This window comes from Sorghum bicolor, chromosome 5, assembly GCF_000003195.3.
Source record: "Sorghum bicolor cultivar BTx623 chromosome 5, Sorghum_bicolor_NCBIv3, whole genome shotgun sequence".
Taxonomy (NCBI): domain Eukaryota; kingdom Viridiplantae; phylum Streptophyta; class Magnoliopsida; order Poales; family Poaceae; genus Sorghum; species Sorghum bicolor.
In genome coordinates, this window is record NC_012874.2 from 64,630,700 (window position 1) to 64,651,747 (window position 21,048).

Consider the following 21,048-nt stretch of genomic DNA (forward strand, 5'->3'; position numbering starts at 1 on the left):
GTGTTGTTTTAAAGAACCAAATAAATCTTTCAGTTTACTACTACTACAACAACTACTACTGCTGCTGTTCTTCTTCTTGTTGTTGTCTGCTTTATCATGTTAAAACAAAAATAAATCTAAAGGTCCACAGGACCCATTCGTCCAAGGGCCTCAAAACTATAGAGCCGGTCTGTTTACATTTTGGTAGCTAGGCTAAATTAAAGAGCAATTAACCAATACTAATACTAGCTAGATAAGCACAAGGACAATATCTATCGTCCTGCTGTACAGTCAATTTTATTGTTGGTACTCACAATCACAACCTATTTTGCAGCGCCATTTGCCTTTGCATGGTGCTGGTATGTTGCATTCTTGAACATCGTTGAGTGCTGTGCGTAAGCCCCTGATTTAATTTGAGGGTGCTTCGCTGATTCAGGTACTGCCATCTCTCCATCAGTTTATTTTGACTGTGCTCGCCCTTTATATGTCAGCTCTAAATTTTACTCACTGTCGTTACTGAATTTGTACCTTATGTTGTTTTTCTGATGTATATAGAGTACGCAGCAGCTCTGCCACAAACCCATACCCATACAGAACTGCAGCAGAGCAATGGAGTTGACACCGTTGAGTTTGGGCAAGTCCGTGCTGAGTGGAGCACTTGCCTACGCGAAGTCTGCCATTGCTCAGGAGGTGGCTTTGCAGCTCGGCATTGAGAAAGACCACACATTTGTTGCAGATGAGCTTGACATGATGATGTCCTTTATGATGGAAGCACATGAGGAGCGAGATAGCAGCAAAGTGGTTCGTACCTGGGTGAAGCAAGTCCGTGACACAGCCTATGACGTGGAGGACAGTTTACATGAGTTCGCAGTTCATCTGGAGAGGCCAGCATGTTGGCGATTCCCTTGCACACTGGTTGCACGGCACCGTGTGGCCAAGCAGATGAAGAAGCTAAGGGCCAAGGTCGAGGAAGTGAGCCAGCGGAATGTCCGGTACCGTCTTATCAAGGGGTCAGGCTCCTAGACCTCTGCTGCCGAGCAGTCTTCCAGTACTGCTGCCGCCATGTTTGGCATTGACGATGCAAGGCGTGCCGCGAAGCAGGACAACCAGAGAGTGGATCTTGTCCAACTGATCAACGAGGAGAACGAGGACCTTAAAGTGATTGCGGTGTGGGGTACATGTGGTGACATCGGCCAAACATCCGTCATCAGGGTGGCTTATGAGAACCCGGGCATCCAAAACAAGTTCCCAGTTAGAGCATGGGCGAGGGTGATGCATCCTTTCAGTCCAAAAGCTTTTATCCAGAGCTTGGTGAATCAGTTTCATGCAACTGAAGGGGTTGAAGCCCTGTTGGAGGCAGAGAAGTCCGACCGAAGTTTAATTGAGGAGTTCAATGGGAGGCGGTTTTTTTTTTTTTTTTGCCCTTAAGAGCATATGCTCTCACTCTCCCACCCATCGGATTCGCTTTGAGAAATGTGTAAACATATTTTTTTTGTCCTTAATTTGGTTGTTAAAAATAAGGTAAAGAATGATTCAAGGGTCTTAGCTATTGCAGATGATCTTATTAAATATAAGGAATGTATATGAAGAAACACACACAGAAGCCTAGCTTCATGCATGCACTGAGCTGCTGGCGGGCTTTTTCTAACAAAAGAAATGCAAATTTTCCAAAAAAAAAAACGCAATACTACTACTGCCTTTGCATGTGTCTCGACGACACGTCTCGTCGTTGTCGTTGTGCGGATCCCTGCACGTTTTCCCAGGCGAGAGGTGCAGTCGGACTCTCGGGTTTTGTGGCACATCGAATCTTGCGGCACATGTATGAAGCATTTAAATATAGACAAAAACAAAAACTAATTACATAATTTGTCTGTAAATCGCGAGACGAATTTTTTGATTCTAGTTAGTTCATGATTAGACAATATTTGTCAAATAAAAACGAAAGTGCTACAGTAGCAAAAATCCGAAATTTTTTCGAAACTAAACAAGGTCTCGGTAGCGTGCTGTGTTGTGCTGGTATGGGCGCGCGTCCAGCGCCAGCAGAGGGCAGCAGCGCGCTGCTGTGCGCTGCGTGCATTCTGCAGAGGATCGAATTGACGCCGGGGCGCAAGCACAAACGCACACAGATGTAGCTCGATCACGCGCGAAAAGGTTACATGTTTGTATTATGTACATGTATACTTTTGTTTCCTGATTGTGTAGCGTAGGAGTGTAGTACGTGGTAAAGTGCATGCATGTGCTCTCTGGAGGCAAACAAGAAACACATTATTATGCATGCATAGAGAGCGGTGCATGCCGTACGTGCGTGGCCTGTGCCAGGCGGCCACGGTGGAGACTTCGTTCGCGGGATCCTCGTTCAATGATTATCTAAATTTAAATAAATTTAGAAACTGAGAGGTGCAGCAAAGGTCCCATGGTCTAGCGGTTAGGACATTGGACTCTGAATCCAGTAACCCGAGTTCAAATCTCGGTGGGACCTTGTTTTTTGCTCTATTTTATTTTATTTACTATTGTTTCATTTCGTAACTCTTGTATCTAATGGCTCGAAAAGAGAAATATTTCTTATCTGGCTAAGTGGCTATGGTTTCATTTCATACAAAATAAGGCCTTGTTTAGTTCACCCCGAAATCCAAAAAGTTTTCAAGATTCTCTGTCACATCGAATCTTACGGCACATGCATGAAGTATTAAATATAGACAAAAACAAAAACTAATCACACAGTTTGACTGTAAATCACGAGACGAATCTTTTGACTCTAGTTAGTCTATGATTAGACAATATTTACCACAAACAAACGAAAATGCTACAGTTCCGAAAACTTTTCAGTTTTCGGAACTAAACAAGGCCTAAATAATGAGATTATTAGTTGGTTGTTGGAGTTGTCCAAGCTATAGTATAGGTACTAGTACTACCATCACGATCACAGGGGGAGGAGGGAGGAGGACCGGCTTCCCACCTTTAGCCCGTTTAGTTAACTTTGCTAAATTTTAGTCAGTTAAAACTATTTTAGTTATTTCTGAGTAATTAGTAGAATTAAATTATTCTAACTTTCTTTAGTCAGTGTATTTAGAAGTTTAGCTAATAAAGTGACTAAAGCCTTGTTTAGATTCAAAAAGTTTTTGGATTTTGACACCGTAACACTTTCGTTTTTATTTGATAAACATTATCCAATCATAAAGTAACTAGGCTTAAAAGATTCGTCTCGCGATTTATAGACAAACTGTGTAATTAGTTTTTATTTTTATCTATATTTAATGCTCCATGCATATGCCGCAAGATTCGATGTGACGATAAATCTTGAAAAAAATTTTGGTTTTTGGAGTGAACTAAACAAGACCTAAAGTTTAGTTGGCTAAGGCCCTTGTTTAGTTCACCCCAAAAACCAAAAATTTTTCAAGATTCCTCCTCACATCGAATCTTGTGGCATATGTATGGAGTATTAAATATAGATGAAAACAAAAACTAAGTGCACAATTTGTCTGTAAATCGCGAGACGAATCTTTTAAGCCTAGTTGCTCTATAATTGGACAATATTTACCAAATAAAAACGAAAGTACTACAGTGTCAAAAAATCCAAAAAAATTTCAGATCTAAACAAGGCCTAAAATTTAGAAAGAAGCAAACAGACCCCTTGACACACTCAGGCCTTGTTTAGATGAAATTTTTTTTAAAAGTTTGACACTGTAGCACTTTCGTTTGTATTTGACAAACATTGTCCAACCATGGGCTAATTAGACTCAAAAAATTCGTCTCGCGATTTACATGTAAAATATGCAATTAATTATTTTTTTTATCTATATTTAATGTTTCATGAATGCGTTCAAAGATTCGATATGACGGAGAATCTTGTAAAGTTTTGAAATTTTGTGTGTATCTAAACAAGTCCTCAGTCACCCATTGACCCTTTCCTAATATGGCAACTCTCTCCGTGCAGTGCAGGTGAAACTAGGGCCCGGCGATTGGACCACGCCTGTTGCTTTCGCCTGTCCCATGACGAATGGGCTTTTTCTCATCACTACAGTAGCTCCTACTACTGGTCTCCGTCCCCTCACTCCTGCCACACGGACCGATGCTTGCTACAGTATTCCACTGGTGTTTTTTTTTACAACTATTCCACTGGTGTTTGAAAGCTACGACCACGAGCCAGATGCATGGCTAGTTCCCTCCTCCAACGGTCCTGTACATGGAAGAAGCACCAAGACGCTAGAACAAAACTACACTGCACACCAGGCAGCGGACATTGGACGTTACTCTGAATGAATGTAGTAACCCAAGTTCAAATCTCGGTGCTCTATTTTATTTTTATATAGGAGTACTATTGTTCATTTCGTAATAAGTTCCCTTTTTTTCGGCTCCAGAAGAGAAATTGCTTCTCTCGCTATGGTTCCGCTAATTTCATACAGAATAATGAGGCCTTGTTTAGTTCACTCCAAAATTCAATATCTTTTTAAAATTTCTCATCACACCGAATCTTTCGGTACATGCATTGAGTATTAAATATAGATAAAATAAAAAAAACTAATTGTAGAGTTTGTCTGTAATTTGCGAGACGAATCTTTTGAGTATAGTTAGTCTATGATTGGATAATAATTAGCAAATATAAATAAAAGTGGTACAATACTCAAAATATTTTCACCTCAGAAACTAAACAAGGCATGATATTAGTTAGTTGTTGTATGTTGTCCAGGCTTCACTCTCATGTCTTATTTAGTTATACATCCAAAATCCAAACACTTTTCAAGATTTTTCATCACATTGAATTTTGCGGTATATGCATGGAACATTAAATATAGATAAAAAATAACTAATTACATAGTTTGTCTGTAACTTGCAAGACAAATCTTTTAGCTAGCCTAGTTAGTCTGTGGTTGGACAATAATTGCTAAATACAACTAAAAATGCTATAATACCCAAAAACTTTTCACTAAAGAACTAAACAAGACCTCAATCACACCCAATCACCCTTTCCTAATATGGCAACTCTCTCCGTGCAGCCGTGCAGGTACACGAGACTCACATGCATCAGTGACGAAGCTAGGAAAAAATTTTAGAGCAGCTGAACAAAAGTTCTACATCAACTTAGCTCTACTATTACCCCTCGTAAATATAGATTAATAATGAAATTCACAAAATATATCTAAAAAATAAAGTTCTCACCCTACCTTATAAATTTGTGTTTAAAATTAGAAGGAGAGTAGAAATTTCACTAGACCAACAGCGGTAGGGGGCTGAAGCCCCCCTAGCCCCACTTCTGGCTTCGTCGCTGCACGCATGGCGATTAGACATTAACGTCTGTTGCTATCTTCTTTCACCTGTCCAATTGTCCATGCACTGTGGCAGCAGTCGCATGCAGCGGCAGAAGAACACAGACAGCTTGTTTAGATGCACCCAAAAACTCAAAAGTTTACAAGATTCCTCATCACATCAAATCTTGGGGCACTTGCATGGAACATTAAATATAGATAAAAAAGATAACTAATTGCACAGTTTACCTGTAAATCACGAGACAAATATTTTAAGCCTAGTTACTCTATATTTGAACAATGTTTGTCAAATAAAAATGAAAGTGCTACAGTGTCAAAATTTTAAAAAAAAAATTGAATCTAAACAAGACCAGAGCCTACTGGACCCCCACACACCACATGCACCCACCCGGTAACGAGGAAGGAGAGAAACGCTGAAACAGGGCTCAGGGAAAAGCGGTTTGAGAGATCTCTTTCCGGACTCGTACGTGGCTCAAAAGATTGCTTGCTCGCTAGCTGCCATGCATGGTGGCTGGATCGTCGTACGTTTAACCATCGGTACACGTGTACGTACCCGCTTGAACCAACCAACAGTCAAGAACCATTAGGCCGGCACGAGACCAATATAATGCATGCAAAAACACGGTGTTTCCTACTTTTGTCACTTTGAAAAAAGTCTTTATTAGGGAAATCGATGAGTAGGCGCGCAGCGACGGGGTTTCCTACTTTTAGTATTCTACCATATGCCTCGTTTTTTTACTTCTACTATTGGTTTTTCAGGCTGTGAATTAGCAATGAATCCTGACAACTTCAACTCTTAGTTATACACCCACCTCTACTACATAGTAGATAGTCAAAGTGTCAGCTGCTTGTACCAGTCATTTATGTGTCGTAATTGTACTCAATTGTCCAAGAAGACTGCACGAGACACCAAAACACATCAATGTTGTTTTTCATGTACTGCCTCTTCTAGATTCGATTGCTGTCTCCACATTTCTTCGCCAAAAGGCTTGAATTCTTCCCATCGTACACTACATCCGATGCTTTAAGTTCAACTGGAAATGAAGAAGTATACCTCATGATGGGTTGACCTGCCTGTCGACTACAAGAGAGACAAGCTCACTCGAGAGATCTTTCCTTTCGATCGCCATTGGAGAAAATAAGACTCCATTGGTGCGGATGGGAAGCAAGTGTGAAGCTCCTCAGAGTTTTTGGGTTCCTGTCTTCATGTACCGAAAGGACAAAGCTGGACGATAGGAGCAATACGGGGAGAAAGTAGCGCTTTTGCTATAGGCTGGCTTAAAATGTTTCGTTTGAAAACGAACTTGTTAAGGCAAAACAGGCTTTATTGCTTTTGCCCTTGGCTGGACTACAAACTTGAATCTTGAAAGTAGTTCCCGCTAGGTAAATACAGATTTATTGGTTTTGCCCCAAGCAAGAAAACGGATGTGCGAAGGAAAGTAGGACTTTTTACTACGGCTGGCATAAAAAGTGCACTTTGATCGTACACTCTACTAGGCAAAACTGGTGTGAGTGGTTTTGACTATGGAGGGCATAAACAGTTTAATATGGAGAGTCGGCTGAGTTTAGGACAAAAAGACAAGGCGTAGTCTTTTGAGTCTGATCAGTCTAGTGTTGCCTATGTTGGGTAGGAAATAAAAGAATCAAAGCCCTCGACGTTCCTAACAGCTGTTGAGCTCTCGAAGTATGAGATCCTGAATGCATCCTCTTTCTTTCCACTTCATCTTGGGAATCAGGAATGGTTGTTTATGGCTGGGTGTGACAGATCAGACTGAGTTTAGAATCAGACCTTCTATCTATCTAGCTGTATTGCCACTCCAACGGTTCTTTTTCTTTGATTATGCCCCGTATCTCTCTGAGCCTATTTGATCTATTTGCTATATCCAAGTTCGAGTGTGAAGTTCGCTCCGGTTGAAGTGTAGGGCTTCCAATACCGCCAGTGTAAACCCCTCTGGAACCGCCACTATAGTGAGCTGCTGTACTAGTGGCACTCGACCACTCTCTCGTGTATGGCCAAACGATGGAGAACAGAAGCAAAACCATAGAGTGTTTTTTGTCGGGTATCAAACGAAGCGAACTAGCGAGAAAGAATGATGGAGAACAGAAGATGATGGCAATGTCACGATGTGCAGGATATATATTTGAAGAGAGACAACTAGAATATATATGTATATATAGGGGGTGTTTGGGACTGCTCTGCTCTACGTTTTTCAGCTCCACTCCACGTTTTTTAGCCAAATGATTCCAGCTCCACGCACCGAGTTTGAGAAAAAAGGGTGAAGTTGTGAGAGCACCTAAAGGGGTACTCCACAAACTCCAGTTTTTTGTGGAGCTGCTCCATGGTGGAGTTTGTGGAGCAGTTCCAAACACCCCCATAGTATGAACAAGAGTTAGAGGGAGATAATATAGAGCTTAGATGATTTATAATTTTCGAAATATATTTTGAAGAAAACTTTTAATACGAGTGAATTTTTTGTAACGTGGACTTTTAATATGTTACAAGTAGGAAGTCTGTTGAAGTTGGTGTTTTGGTCTTCACTATCTAAAAAGTGGAACTAGAGGGTCAAATAGAGGGTGTTGCTGGAGATGCTTTAATCTGAACTCAAATCTCAATTGGACCTTGTTTTTGCTCTATTTTATTTTTTTTATTAATTTGTGATTTCATTTCGTAACTCTTCTACTAAATGGCTCCAAAAGAGAAATTGCTTCTCTGGCTAGTGGCCAATGGCTATGGCTCCATTTCATGCAGAAGAATAATAATCAGATTAGTTTCTTTGAGATTAATAATCAGAGTAGTCTGTTGTTGTCCAAGGACCAGTTCGATCACAGGGAGGCTTTCAACCAATCATCCCTTCTCTTCACATTGAATGTTTGGACACATAGATTTTGTTTATTTCTCTCAAATATTTTACAAAATGTTTTAGATTCTCCATCACAAATGTTTGGACACATAGATTTTGTTTATTTCTCTCAAATATTTTACAAAATGTTTTAGATTCTCCATCACATGGAATCTTGCGACACATGTATAGTAATATAAGAAAAAAGATAACTAATTATACAGTTTGCATTTAATTTATGAGATGAATTTTTTAAGGCTCACAGACGAGAAATATTTGAGCTGCATACACACATATCGCCTAGAAGTCACATTCCTACCTACCTCCAAAAAAAAAAATCGAAGCAAAACACCGGTCTGGGCTCGGCCCCACCATTTCTCCTCCGTCGGCGACTCGCCGTCGCCGATGCCCTTGCCCGTCTCCGGCCGCCGCGGCCTCCTCATCCTACCTATCCTCCTCCTCATCCTCGACGCGCTCCCCGCGCGGCTCCCGCGGTGCGCGGCCGAGTCGGCGACGTGCCTCGCCGTGTACCGGGAGGGCGGCGCCCCCGCGGTGTTCCAGTCCGCGCACTGCCCGCGCTGGACCCTCCCCCCGCACGACGGCCAGGGGGATGGCGGGGGCAAGAGCTCCCCGATGGGGTGCCACGTGGCGGCCGACCGCGGCCGCCGCCGGTCCCAGGAGGACCGCGCCGTCTGTGCCCTCGGCATCCGCATCCCCTTCGTAGGTACTTTATTACTCCCAACTTCACAAACGTGAACTGGATGCTTCAGTTTGTAGTGCTCAAATCAGCCAGTGACTTGGAGGGGATTCTGTGAACTGAATTGCATTGGAATTTCTGGGTTGTTGCTTTAGCCTAATATTGCGGCACCACATAGTTATTTGCCATTGGCACCAAGCTAGAGATGTAGGCCGAAATGATCTTCTAGAACTCTAGTTTAGGCTGTAGTTCAGTATGCTTGTATTTGCCTTATGTTGCTTGGCATCTTATTCGAAGGGGTTGATAAGATGGAAAGCACTGAAGTCCAAATTGGATGCTGATTTCCAGATAGTAACACTAAAAGCGTTCTGGAGGTTTACTGTTCAAAGACACACACGGTAGCTGGGTGTCAAATTGTAACACTGAATTTGTTGGAGGTATTGTAGAGCAATGCACCATAGATTTTTATTTCATCATTCTGAATTTATTAAAACATCTTGTGCCTACCAGTCTACCACATAGGTTACATACTTCTGGAGTTCTGGTTGTGCAATGTGCCTCATGCAGTCATCCCTTGGATGACATATGGTTGCTTGTTGTTTTTTTACTTGAATACACAAGAGAGCTACATAAGACATTATATTAAGATGAAAGAAATGAGTTTAGAAACTGTACCCCCCCCCCCCCCCCCCCCCTCCTGGAAACAAAAAACACATTACCCCAACCTAGAGACACCAGCCTCCAAGGACTAGCCTCCAATTGCCACAAGGGCAGCTAGGTGAGGCACACCTCAAGCCCTGGCCATGCTACATATGGCTATTTCACGCTCAATTGATAGTTCAATAGAATGTTATTTCTCAAAAGCATTTTAGTTACTCTGGTTCAATGCTTGGCTCCATGCACTCTATTTGTTTTTAATTTGTCTATAACTTATCTTAGCTAACTCACTAACATATTACAGAGCAGATGAGGATTAAGGAAGTTGATGTGGGAGTGGTGGCAATATTTGATGGTCATAATGGAGCTGAGGCTAGTGAGATGGCTTCTAAGCTTTTTCTGGATTACTTCCTGCTCCATGTTTATTTTCTTCTCGATGGCATATACTCTATGCTGTTCAGAAAATCTACTGGGAAACTGACATATAGGGAAATTACTATTCTTAATGATCTATTTAATCTGTATAAGGATGACCAATCCAACCATGGAGAGAGGTATGTCCTCCTTTTCATATGCCATTTTTCGTGCGTACGTAGCATAATTGTTCAAATGATTCAGTGTAACCAAACTTTCTCACTGTTGAAAAATTGCAGGTCATGTTGGACATCGCCAGCTATTCTAGACCGGTCATTCCACATGGAAATTCTGAAGGAATCACTAATGAGGGCTGTTCATGACATCGATTTAACATTCTCCAAGGAAGGTCTCATGTTTCATCTGTATAGTTAAATTTTGTAACATAGCTTCATATGTCAGAAAAGGATTCTTCTTCGTGTACAATGCAGGAAGCTTTACAGAACAATTTTGAGTCTGGTTCGACAGCGACTGTGGTCTTGATAGCTGATGGACAAATTATAGCTGCCAATGTTGGAGATTCAAAAGCTTTTCTGTGCTCACAAGGATATGATTCGCACCATCGGAATAGTTAAGTTTCATTCTTCAGTTTTTTAAATTTCTGATGTACCAGCCCAGTTGAATATTGATTCACCTCTACTAGATGGTTCCTTTTTTTGTGGATGTTATTCCTTCCCTCTCTTCCCCTTCATCTCTTGATGCCATATTCCTTTCAACAATATATAGGTTAACAGGGTACTGTTGGTTCTTACCTGCATTGTAAATAGCAGCCCATTCTTTCTGTGGTTTGACATCCTTAGAGGCTTAGGTCCATGTTTTAGTGGTACCGATTTACATCATAATCACATAAGATATGATTATCATAGGTTGGGTCCAGATTGCCTCTGTTTAGCTGAGAGCCCTTTGTGTTGTGGTCTGGTTAGCTTCTCATGGTTAGTAGGTGGTAAGATGGTATGAGATTGGTAAATAAGTACTCTGTAATCATTTCTTAGGTAATGAAATTCAGGTCCATCTGTTGTGAGAAAAGATTGCCCATATTTAGGATTTGACATCCGTGTTCATGATGCCACTGTACTTTAGCAACACGGGAAAAAGGTGCATAAGAGCTTTGATGTAAAGTCAACCATCATAAGCCATCAAAGACAAATCAGACCATTATTTACTTCATTCTGGTAACTGTGCATATCCAAGTCATTGTGTAGGCTATTTCTGGGCACTGTGATGTCGTCTGCATTTTTTTTGTTAGTATGACCTTATTTATATGCAATATTCTCTTAGATGCTTTACGGTGGAATGATTTCAGCTTGGTTGATGGGTACTAATTTGTACTCCCTCTGTTTGAAATTACAAGGCTCATTTTCTTTCACTAGGACAAGACTTTGGCCAACAATATCTTTGTTAATATATGATTTTTGTAATACAAAGCTGATGTAATTATATTCATGCTGAAAAAATACTTACAATTATGATTTGGTATCAAATGACATTGATAGAGATTGTCGATCAAGGTCTTGTCCTAATGAAGCAAACAAATTGTTCCTGGTAATTTCAAATAGAGGGATTAGGTTGCAATCACCAATCACCCAGAACCAATACTGGCTTATGCATGAATTGGATATAGCAGTGTGCGCAATATTTTTTTCATTAATTTTAGTTTTAGGGAATGAGAAATGGTCCCAAGCCATATTATTTATGATCACATACAAGTTATGCATTTTACTTTTCATATTTCATTTTCCTTATAACCTGTGTTCTAGCACTTTGGGTGAATAATATTATTAAGGCTTGCATTGCATCAGGGAAACGGAGAAGAAAGAGAAACTCAATCAGTCATGAGGAATTTGCTTTGGCAAATTATGATGGGCCATTGTATCATGCAAGGGAGTTGACCAAGGATCATCATCCTGATAGAGAAGACGAGAGAAGCCGTGTGGAGGCTGCTGGTGGTTATGTTCTTGAGTGGGCTGGTGTATACCGTGTTAATGGAGAGCTAGCGCTATCTAGAGCTATTGGTGACATTCCTTACAAAAGGTTAACATGCAATCTATTGAGCTTCTCTCCATCTCTGTCTCAGTTGGCTGCTACCCCAGTTTTGTTTCATGTATTACAGTTTGCTTGTTGAAAAATCTGTATATAATAAAGATGGTGCTAAAGCAGCCATCCTTCCTCAAGAGTACTAAAATGAAACTGTTCAGTAATAACTTGCATGGGGAATGGAATAGATATTAAGACTGCAATAGCTAAAGTTCTAAATTCGAAGACAGCCAAAATGGAACATATTTAAATACCTAGCTAGTGAGAGGAGCATCTGCATGTTAGCCATTATATAGTGTGGTATTCATCGAAAACAGATATAAGTCGCCCCTAAGGCAGTGTGCTAGTCCCATGCTAAGATGGAGTTCCTTAAAATGTTGATATAATATGCTATTTCTCCATTCAGTAGAGTTGCATGGATGGGCTGAAGTGATCCTTCTAATTGTTCTTGCAGGTATGGTGTAATATCAACACCTGAATTGACAGGGTGGCAGATTCTGTCAGAAAATGACAGTTTTCTTATTGCGTCATCTGATGGGATCTTTGAGAAAATGACTATGCAAGATGTTTGTGACCTGATGCTGCATGCAAAATTTCGTGTTCAACACAATTTTGGATCCTCTGCTATCACACAACATAATTTGGCAGATTATGTGGTTCATGTTGCTTTACAGAAAGGCACGACAGACAATGTAGCTGCTGTGATTGTTCCATTGGGATCACCTGGTAGCACTGGTACTACATTAAAAGATTGGTCCCAGTTTGAAGAAGATCTCAAGACATCTATTTCTCCAGTGTTGAATATTCCATATCGACTGGAGCCTGGTAGTATCACTGATCATTGACTGTATTTTGTTAATTGTATTTGTAACTACTCCATAACTTTGCATGTTTCCATATTATGTAATAATTGAATTTGTTTATAATTTGGTTTTTACTAGTTGCAAACGACCCTAACAATTTGCTAAAATTGTGCATTGCTTTTTTCTGATATCCAAAGTTTACATTGTAGTCAGTTGGCTCAATTCCCTGTTGTTAACAATAGGAACAATCATTATAGGAATGTCAAATCCTCACAGGAGAGAATTATATCCTCTTTGCTCTTCTGTTGCTACCATGCTGCTCTATTTTTTCTATTTTCTTTCCATATCTGTAAATCCTTACTTCTTAGTCTATCCGTTCGACTATGTCACTATATATCGTACACCTTAAATTGAGGTCAAGCTCTCTGAAGTTTTTTGTCCTTTATTTACACACATTTTATTTTATTTTGTGGCTAGATGATGGAATCTGTTCATCTGTTATTGGCAAGGAGTTATTCAGTTCATGAACTCCTTTTTGTTTTCTCGAAAACGCAGGAGAGCTGCACATCATTATATTAAGAAGATAATAATATGAGACAGGAACCCATACAACACAACACAAGCCACACACACACCTCTGAACTCCTTATACTTGGTTTTACTTACGTGCATTTTCATATGGCTAGCAGATGATGGCACTAGTTCAGCTGTCATTGACATGGAATATTTCAAGCGTTCATCAATTAAGTTCCAGAGGTTCTTGGTAAGTGAGGAATATAGCTACTTTTTGTCTTGGGAGTTAGATTTGCCAATCGATACAAATGCATTATACAATTTTATGTCATGTGAGTTCATCTTTGTTGTTATTATCTGTTTCATTTAGTATATAATTTCTTGTTCAGTTTATGTTTTTGTGACGTGTTTGATGATGCTATTTGAGTTCCTTTGCTTACTCTGAAATTAGGTTGAAGCAAAATCTAAGAAGCTTGGTTGTTTCTACTTATCCGAGAGTCTGGATGAGGATATGGACTACATATTTAGGGTACCGGAAGCATACCAGCGTGACGAAGTCCATGACTTCAATCACATGCCAGCTGAAACTGCCTTATATTCTGATGGTTAGTTGTCTGTTTTTAGATACTAATGGGTGGTTCTTTTCAGCAATAAATCCCTTCCTTTTGTGTGGTTGTGAAGGGGGGAGAGGTGTTATCGTGTTGGAATCTGTAACCTTCCTATCTGAGTGTCTTATCATCCAATCTTAACTGTTAGAATAACCGTCTTTGAAGACTAACCATATTATATTATATACTTACCTATATTAGGGGGGGCGTCCAGCACCGCTGGGCACCTTTTAGAAACAGTTGCTGAATTTGGTGCATGAGAGGGCTGTGGAATTCTGATGTGATGCTTGACTTGTTTTGATAGTGTCTTTATCTTCATGACTTTGGTTGTTCTCTTCTACATTTGTGTACAGGTAATCTTGAAAAATACAAGGACAGACACTTTTGCCTGTACCTTGGTCATCAAGATGGCGAAATGGGACAGTGCAATGGTCCTGAAGCTTTTGCAAATTATTTTGGTCTACTTGACTCCCTTCCGCATAATGGAAGCAAATCAAATGGTTCGCGCTCCTTTGGCAACACGATAGATTTCAGGTACCTTTCCATTTCTCAAGGAACATTCTGAATACATATTTTGAGTGAAACTTCCTGGGTAGTTGCTATATTTTCAATTTGATAGCCTTTTGTACCTTCTTTTATCCTGATGTGTACTTAGCATACCTGGATAACACCTATGTATGTTGAAGTTTAGATCATTTTAGTTGCTTTCTATTCATTGGATTTTTTTTTTCACTTGCTTAAATTGATGTTAAATGCATGTAAAACTTGGTTCCATGTCAAGCAACCTTGAGCCATTTTGACATTTCTGAAGTTGCAATCTTCTTTCTCTAAACATAGCAATAGTTTCTTGTCAGATGATAGGCAAAACATTAGCTACATATCCAGATGGAGGAGCATGTTTAGGGGGTAAACTGCAAGGCTGAAAGTTTATTATTGTCTCAGTGTAACATTCTAACATTTATGAAATGATGACTATCCTTGAGTGAAGTGGAAGAGTTATTGCAAGGGTTCTTGTGAGCTTTATTGGCCTGATGAGTTGTAAGGATAGGATCTAGGCATATAGTTGCTATAAGCTGTGGAATAATGATTTGGTCCTTTGTAGCCACTTACCTGGAACGTGCTTGACGTTCTATGTGTTTGATAGTGCATATGCATTACATTATTCAACTACATTGCTCGGCATAATGCAGTGTCATAATAATAGTTCAAGTCTTTTATCCACTAAAAGGAGATTTTGTTTTTAACCATGTCCAGGTACAAGCTTAAGAGAAGATTTGATCGTGGGTCATATGGTGAAGTCTGGTTGGCATTTCACTGGAATTGCTCTGAACATACAGATGTTCATAAAGAGCCTCCACACTTTACTACTGTATCTAAATCAGAGATGTATAATTGCACAAGTTCAGACACAATGTCATCTGATGAAGATCATGTTTCAGGCACAGTAGATGGTGATTTATTCATACTGAAGCGCATAATGGTAAATGAAATCAGTCGAATACCTGTCTTTATCACTTTTTGCCATCCTACATAAACCCCACATCTGCATTAGAGTACATATGTTTAAAGAAGAGAACTTAACTCTTGTGCATTAAGCAGTAATAAACTTGAAAAATACCCCCACATCTAGCAGTTCAGAGCCTCCTCTTGCATGCAGTAAGTAGGAGCATTCACCAGTTCTAGGGCAAGCTGCACTTGCTTATTACCTTCGGTCTGGCCCTTAATAAAACTTTAAAATTAGCACAACCTACAGAAACTTTTCAAATATGCTTGTGGTGATGACATATAAGCTCTAGGCCTTATTTCTCCACTCAGGAAAGAGTTGCCACTTGACCAGTAAAAATAATTAACAAAAAAAAAACACATGTGAGGTAAGTATACCTGTTCTGCCGAAAAGGGTACTCAATGGTGTGGTTCAGTCCAGAAATTGGCCCGTCAATTTATTATTTTATTTTAGCTATTCTTTTAGATTCTTGGAAATGCTGAAGAAAACATATAATTATTACTGTCCAAGCATAAGGTTTTAGGTGTTTGTGTATTTTTTTTATCCTAATATTCTTAGGATTTATTACAATTCAGGTTATTTGTGATTCTACTACTGTGTCCAGCTGATTTATTCTTAGTCAGGTTAGGTGTGCAGTAAATGAAATTGTTTTGGATTCCAATTCATTTGACTCATTGGATTGTTTTATACTGGAACATCTGTTATATTTTGAACTGTTTTATTTTTCACAAAGCAAACATTTGCTAAAAAAAGCAAATATATAAAAGAAATTTGGATTTCCCTAAAACAATACTGATGCTAGAAGAGCCTCAGACTTGATTGAAAACTGCAGGTGGAGAGGGGAAATGCAGCTTACTTGAGTGGATTGCGGGAGAAATACTTTGGGGAATTATTTTCAAACGCTTCCAGAACTCTTGAAGGTTTGTCGAGGACGGAATCATCAACTATCTCATTGGACATGCAATACAATCCTGATATCCGTTTAGAAAGGAACTTGTCAGCTACTGGGGAACCACTCAAACATGTGGCTAGGTTTATAGAATCTTTTGAATCAGAATCAAGGGAAATTTGGCTGGTGTATCACAATGAAGGCCGCTCATTATCAAAACTGATATATACTGCTGAAGAAACGAAGTTAGTCACTGGCAACAATAATGAGAGGGTCAGACATATCCAAGTTCTGCACCCATCAAAGTGGTGGCATTGGTTAAGGACAACAAAAGCTGGGCAAAAGCAAATGCAAAACCTCTTATGGCAGCTGGTATGTTTATGCTGACTCTGGTTCTCCTGTGAACCGAATGCTATGGAGGCATTTTAGTTTCTTCTAGATGTAAGCTGTCATCAACAGTCTAAAAATAAGAAAAGCAACACTTGTTCTGCAAATTGCTTCTTATTGGTGGTTTAGTACATTAACTTTTTTTTTCCATTTCCTAGTTGATGGGACTGAAGGCTTGTCATGATCGTAATATCACTCACCGGGATATCAAACCTGGTAGAAATGATATTGTTGCCTATTCTTTCTTTGTTTTCTGTACTTCTTAAATCCTTTTCTTCAGAAAATTTCTATTAACTAGTCATGTTAACATTGCTTATTTTATGCCATGGAAGAGAACATGATCATTTGCTTTGAGGACATGGAGACTGGAAAGTGTCTAAGAGAGGTTCCACCTGAAGCAAAGCAAAGTAATCTGAACATGTAGGATTCAAGAAGTTCCTACACTCATGTCCTTTTTACAATTTGCCAAAGTTTAAATTTTACATAGGAGTTTTATGATTATTGGTAGTTAGCTGTTGAAGTATTGGTCATGTATTATCGGGTAGCTGACTTTATTTGCAGAGGCACTTCTCCAGCTGCTGAGCCGATTGCCCCCCACAGAATTTTGTGAAACACTCTACATTGAGTGTCTAAGGTTAACAGAATACATATAAGAGTTGAACCCATATGTATTTCAGTCTTGCTCTGCCTCTTAACTTAAGGTGCTGAACAAGAGTGTGTACTGTAGCAGTAGGATTATGGGAGGGGTTACCTTCTAAATAAGGAGCCTGTTGCCTAAGATGATTTGTTACCTTCCTAATTAATTGGTAGTTATCGGTTCAGTTAGATATGGTTTCGTAGGAAAGCAAAGATTGTATTCTCAAGTAGTCAAGTGTCAAGGTATGTGATCAATGACTACCTGTTTGTGGTGTTAGAGCCATGGAGAGGTGAGGAAACAGCGGCAGGAACTGTAGTAGTTGATTCCTTTTCCTCATTTAACCTTGATCAGACTGCTCATGCCACCCTTTGTAGAAAGGGACCTATTCTTAATGAAACATGGAATAGTCCAAGTTTAGGCATGATCAAAATCTACTGACAGTCAGGAGACAGGACCAAACCTTACATCGATGAGAGCAGCTTCACCCTTATCCTGGTCCTCGGGCCAGGCCATACCCCTATCAATTCACATCATTGCCAGTTGAGCTATTTCAAATTGCATTAGCAAATTATCTGAGAAATTTATAACTCCATGTTAGATCAATTTAGACCACAACACAAATATAAGATCAATTGCAAATCACATATTTTTTTTATTTGATTTTTGGATTTCGATTTTTCTTGATATCTCAGTTTCTCAATTATTCAACTATGAGTAATGTTTTTCTATACTATTTTTCTCAATTTCATTAAGTATAGAGGTTATGGCAATTAGATTGCATGTGCCTTCTCGTGCTTGCTTTTTTTTTGTGAATTGTGATTGTAATTTGAGATGTTGTTTTTGTAATAGTCACCATTGCCTGTCTTAAAATGTAAGAAGGGCATTGCATTCTGCTTGTATTAATAAAGCACAACTTCCTGTACACAGGCGTTTGATTGACTTTGGCAGTGCCATTGATGATTACACGTTGAAGAATCTTTATGGTTCAGGGCCTACTCGGTGTGTGATCATTTTTCCTTCTCTTCCCTTTCCTTCAGTATCTAGTTGCAGCCTAAAATTAGGATGATTTTATTTGAGTTGTAGAATTATGCAATTTACGATTGGGAGTAATTTAGGGTATCTTACCTGGATTTTATTAATAAGTCCAAGGGTTCATTATTTAGGTTTTCCCAAGTCAATTTGTTGTCCTATTCATTTAACTGAAGTAATTGAAATGGATGAGGATCAAGCCCAGCTCAAGTAACTGAACAGTATTTATCTAATAGTTTGTCTTCTGACATGTGGCAGCGTATAGAAGAATCTGCTCCTTGCTACATTTTCTGATGTGCTTGTTCTTGAACGTGACATAAGACATGGGTTGCATGTCTAAATGTTTTTAAAGTTTGACTTTGACTTGTTTTGATCCATTCTAATCCAATTATAATGCAATTCCAGATCTGAACAGACATTTGAGTACACTCCTCCGGAGGCACTCCTTAATTCAAACTGGTTTCAAGGATCAAAAAGTGCTAGACTTAAGTATGTCTCTTTTACCCCACTTCTGTTACTTTTACGAATTCTGGTATGTGCCAGTATGTTTGACATACAGCTGCACTATGATTCACTGAAGTTCTTGTTTATCTATGTACAGGTATGATATCTGGAGTGTTGGAGTTGTCATGCTAGAGTTGATGGTGGGTTCTCCCCATGTTTTTCAGATAAGTGACCGTACACGTATTTTAATGGATCAGCGTCTCAAAGGGTGGAGTGAACAAACAAAGGAGCTTGCATACAAGTGAGACAATGTTTAAATCTCTCTCACTGAGAAATCTGGATTTATTAGCAAAGCTGATACAGTTTACAGTTCTTGTTCTCTTAGCAAACTTGAAAACATCACAGAAATTTCAGTTTTGAACTTTTTACGAAGTATTATGAAGTGCATATTTCCCCTTTGGTTCCTGGGGTATCCCAAATTATTGGTACTGATGAAAATCATAAAGTTACTGTCTTCATTTTTAGGCGTATCAGAACAACTCAAAATTTTGGTGTTCGTGTTATATATAGGCAACCTAACACATTGATGTTCGCTCTGTTGATATGACATACTGACATAATGTAGCATTATCTGGTCCTGAGTCCTCTCTAACTATCATAGTCAATTGGCTATATTAAATGAAATTAGGAAGTGAGGTGTTCCAAATAGGTCTGCAGTATGAATGATTAGAATATTCTTCTAGAGAAAAAAAATTACTGCCATAATAATCCTTCATTTCCTGTTCTGATGTTAGGTTGAGATCATACATGGAATTGTGCATTTTAGTCCCAGGGATCTCCTCGCAACATCATGGCAGTGGTGGCCCAGAACAGGTCAGCAACTCTATTATGTGCTTATTGCTGTAACTATAATTCTGCTGTATTTTCTTGTGCACCATCAATGTTTCGCTTATTCTAAAAAATGTAAGATAAATTGGCACATTGTTGTGTAGTTTTGTTTCTTAATGCTGCTGTATTTTCTTGTGCACCATCAGTGTTTCTCGTATTCTAAAAAATGTAAGATAAATTGGCACATTGTTGTGTAGATTCGTTTCCGCATTGTAATTGTGCAAAAAGGATGTATTTTCTTGGCAATTTTGTTTCATGCTCCTTAACATTGAATGATGAACCCTGAAACCCTCATTACATATCTGCCATAGTATATAGCTGAAGTTTCAAGGCTATGTGACAACTGATGATGCCTTTCTTTTACTTTGTTTAAGGGTCAATTTGGGTTAGCTTCTTGGAAATGCTCTGAAGAATCATTTGCACATCAAGTGAAGATCAGAGATCCTCTTAAGATTGGGTTGGTGTTTCTTTTCTTGTCCTCATTTCCTTTGCCCCAGAATACTTGGACCATCATCATTTTCATATCTAATAGTTTCATCGTTGGCATTGCTAATGTCTTTCAGCTTTCCTAATTTATGGGCACTGCGACTCGCACGTCAGCTACTTGTGTGGCATCCTGTAAGTTTGAATCCTGCTCCATAGAATTCCTTAAGTAATTCACATTTTAACCCTATCAAAAGTCCTGTGGTTAAAAAGAGGAGAATAGTAGCTACAGAAGAAGAGAACAGTCGCATCCCAACATGGTTCTCAATCTTATTTTTAAAGTTCTTTTTTCATTCTTGATGTGTTCCTATTCCACCGAGGTATAAATACTTATCCTATATTGCAGGAGGATCGGCTAAGTGTCGATGAAGCACTAAAGCATCCTTACTTCCAGGAGCCAACCTAAGGAGAGGCGATTAGCGATCTAAGTTCTAACTAACCTATGAATCTTTAACTCAGTCCTTTCAAGTTTAAGCTGCGTCCATTTGGTGCATCTGGCCAGAGGAATTCGTGAATCGTTTGTAATTATTACCGACCTGGCTGTGTCATAAGATGTTGTGAATATAACATGAAACAATAGATAGTACATGGTAGCATATGTGAAAATACATGTATAACCAGCAGCGTAGGTACAGGGTTGTACGGAACAGAGGGTGCTATGTAATGGTGAAAATAGTGAAGAAGACCAGCAGCGTAGATAGATTCTAGGACCAACTAAAAGCGCCCTTGATTGCACATATAAGACCAGTTAGGTGCTAATGATGAATGTTTTTTCAGTTCTCACCTACTGAATTATTACAATGTGCTCCATGGTGTCGCCTTGTCACCCATAATTTGCTCATATAGTATGAAATCGATGCAGCCATGTTCAATGAACTGCATCAACTTGCTACTAGACCATTTGGACCATTCATGACTGACCAAACGTATTCCAAGCTCTGATGTTTGATGGTCCATGCTGCTTGAAGCAGAGCTCCA

The 21,048-nt window shown here is 39.3% G+C and overlaps 1 protein-coding gene, 1 non-coding gene and 1 pseudogene across 4 annotated transcripts; all 3 read left to right on the forward strand.

The window, feature by feature from the left end:
* LOC8071979 lies at positions 589-4,239 on the forward strand (annotated as a pseudogene).
* Positions 2,387-2,458, forward strand: TRNAQ-CUG. The gene has a single exon. It is a non-coding gene; the product is annotated as a tRNA-Gln (tRNA).
* Positions 8,391-20,874, forward strand: LOC8062675. 3 transcript variants are annotated; one of them, XR_002453659.1, is made up of 20 exons: positions 8,391-8,807; positions 9,742-9,991; positions 10,091-10,200; positions 10,287-10,421; positions 11,651-11,882; positions 12,340-12,710; positions 13,378-13,451; positions 13,653-13,806; positions 14,163-14,343; positions 15,064-15,289; positions 16,146-16,574; positions 16,748-16,805; positions 16,922-16,996; positions 18,154-18,225; positions 18,661-18,744; positions 18,857-19,000; positions 19,494-19,572; positions 19,962-20,044; positions 20,151-20,205; positions 20,417-20,874. XR_002453659.1 is itself a non-coding variant. In XM_021461860.1 (20 exons), the coding sequence occupies exons 1-20, from the start codon at positions 8,489-8,491 to the stop codon at positions 20,474-20,476; spliced, it is 3,204 nt and encodes a 1,067-aa protein (XP_021317535.1). In that variant the 5' UTR covers positions 8,392-8,488; the 3' UTR covers positions 20,477-20,874. The 3 variants fall into 3 exon arrangements, 2 of the variants coding, with proteins under 2 accessions (XP_021317535.1, XP_021317536.1); XM_021461860.1 differs by having other exon boundaries at positions 8,392-8,807; positions 16,922-17,009; XM_021461861.1 differs by having other exon boundaries at positions 8,676-8,803; positions 16,922-17,009; positions 20,417-20,868.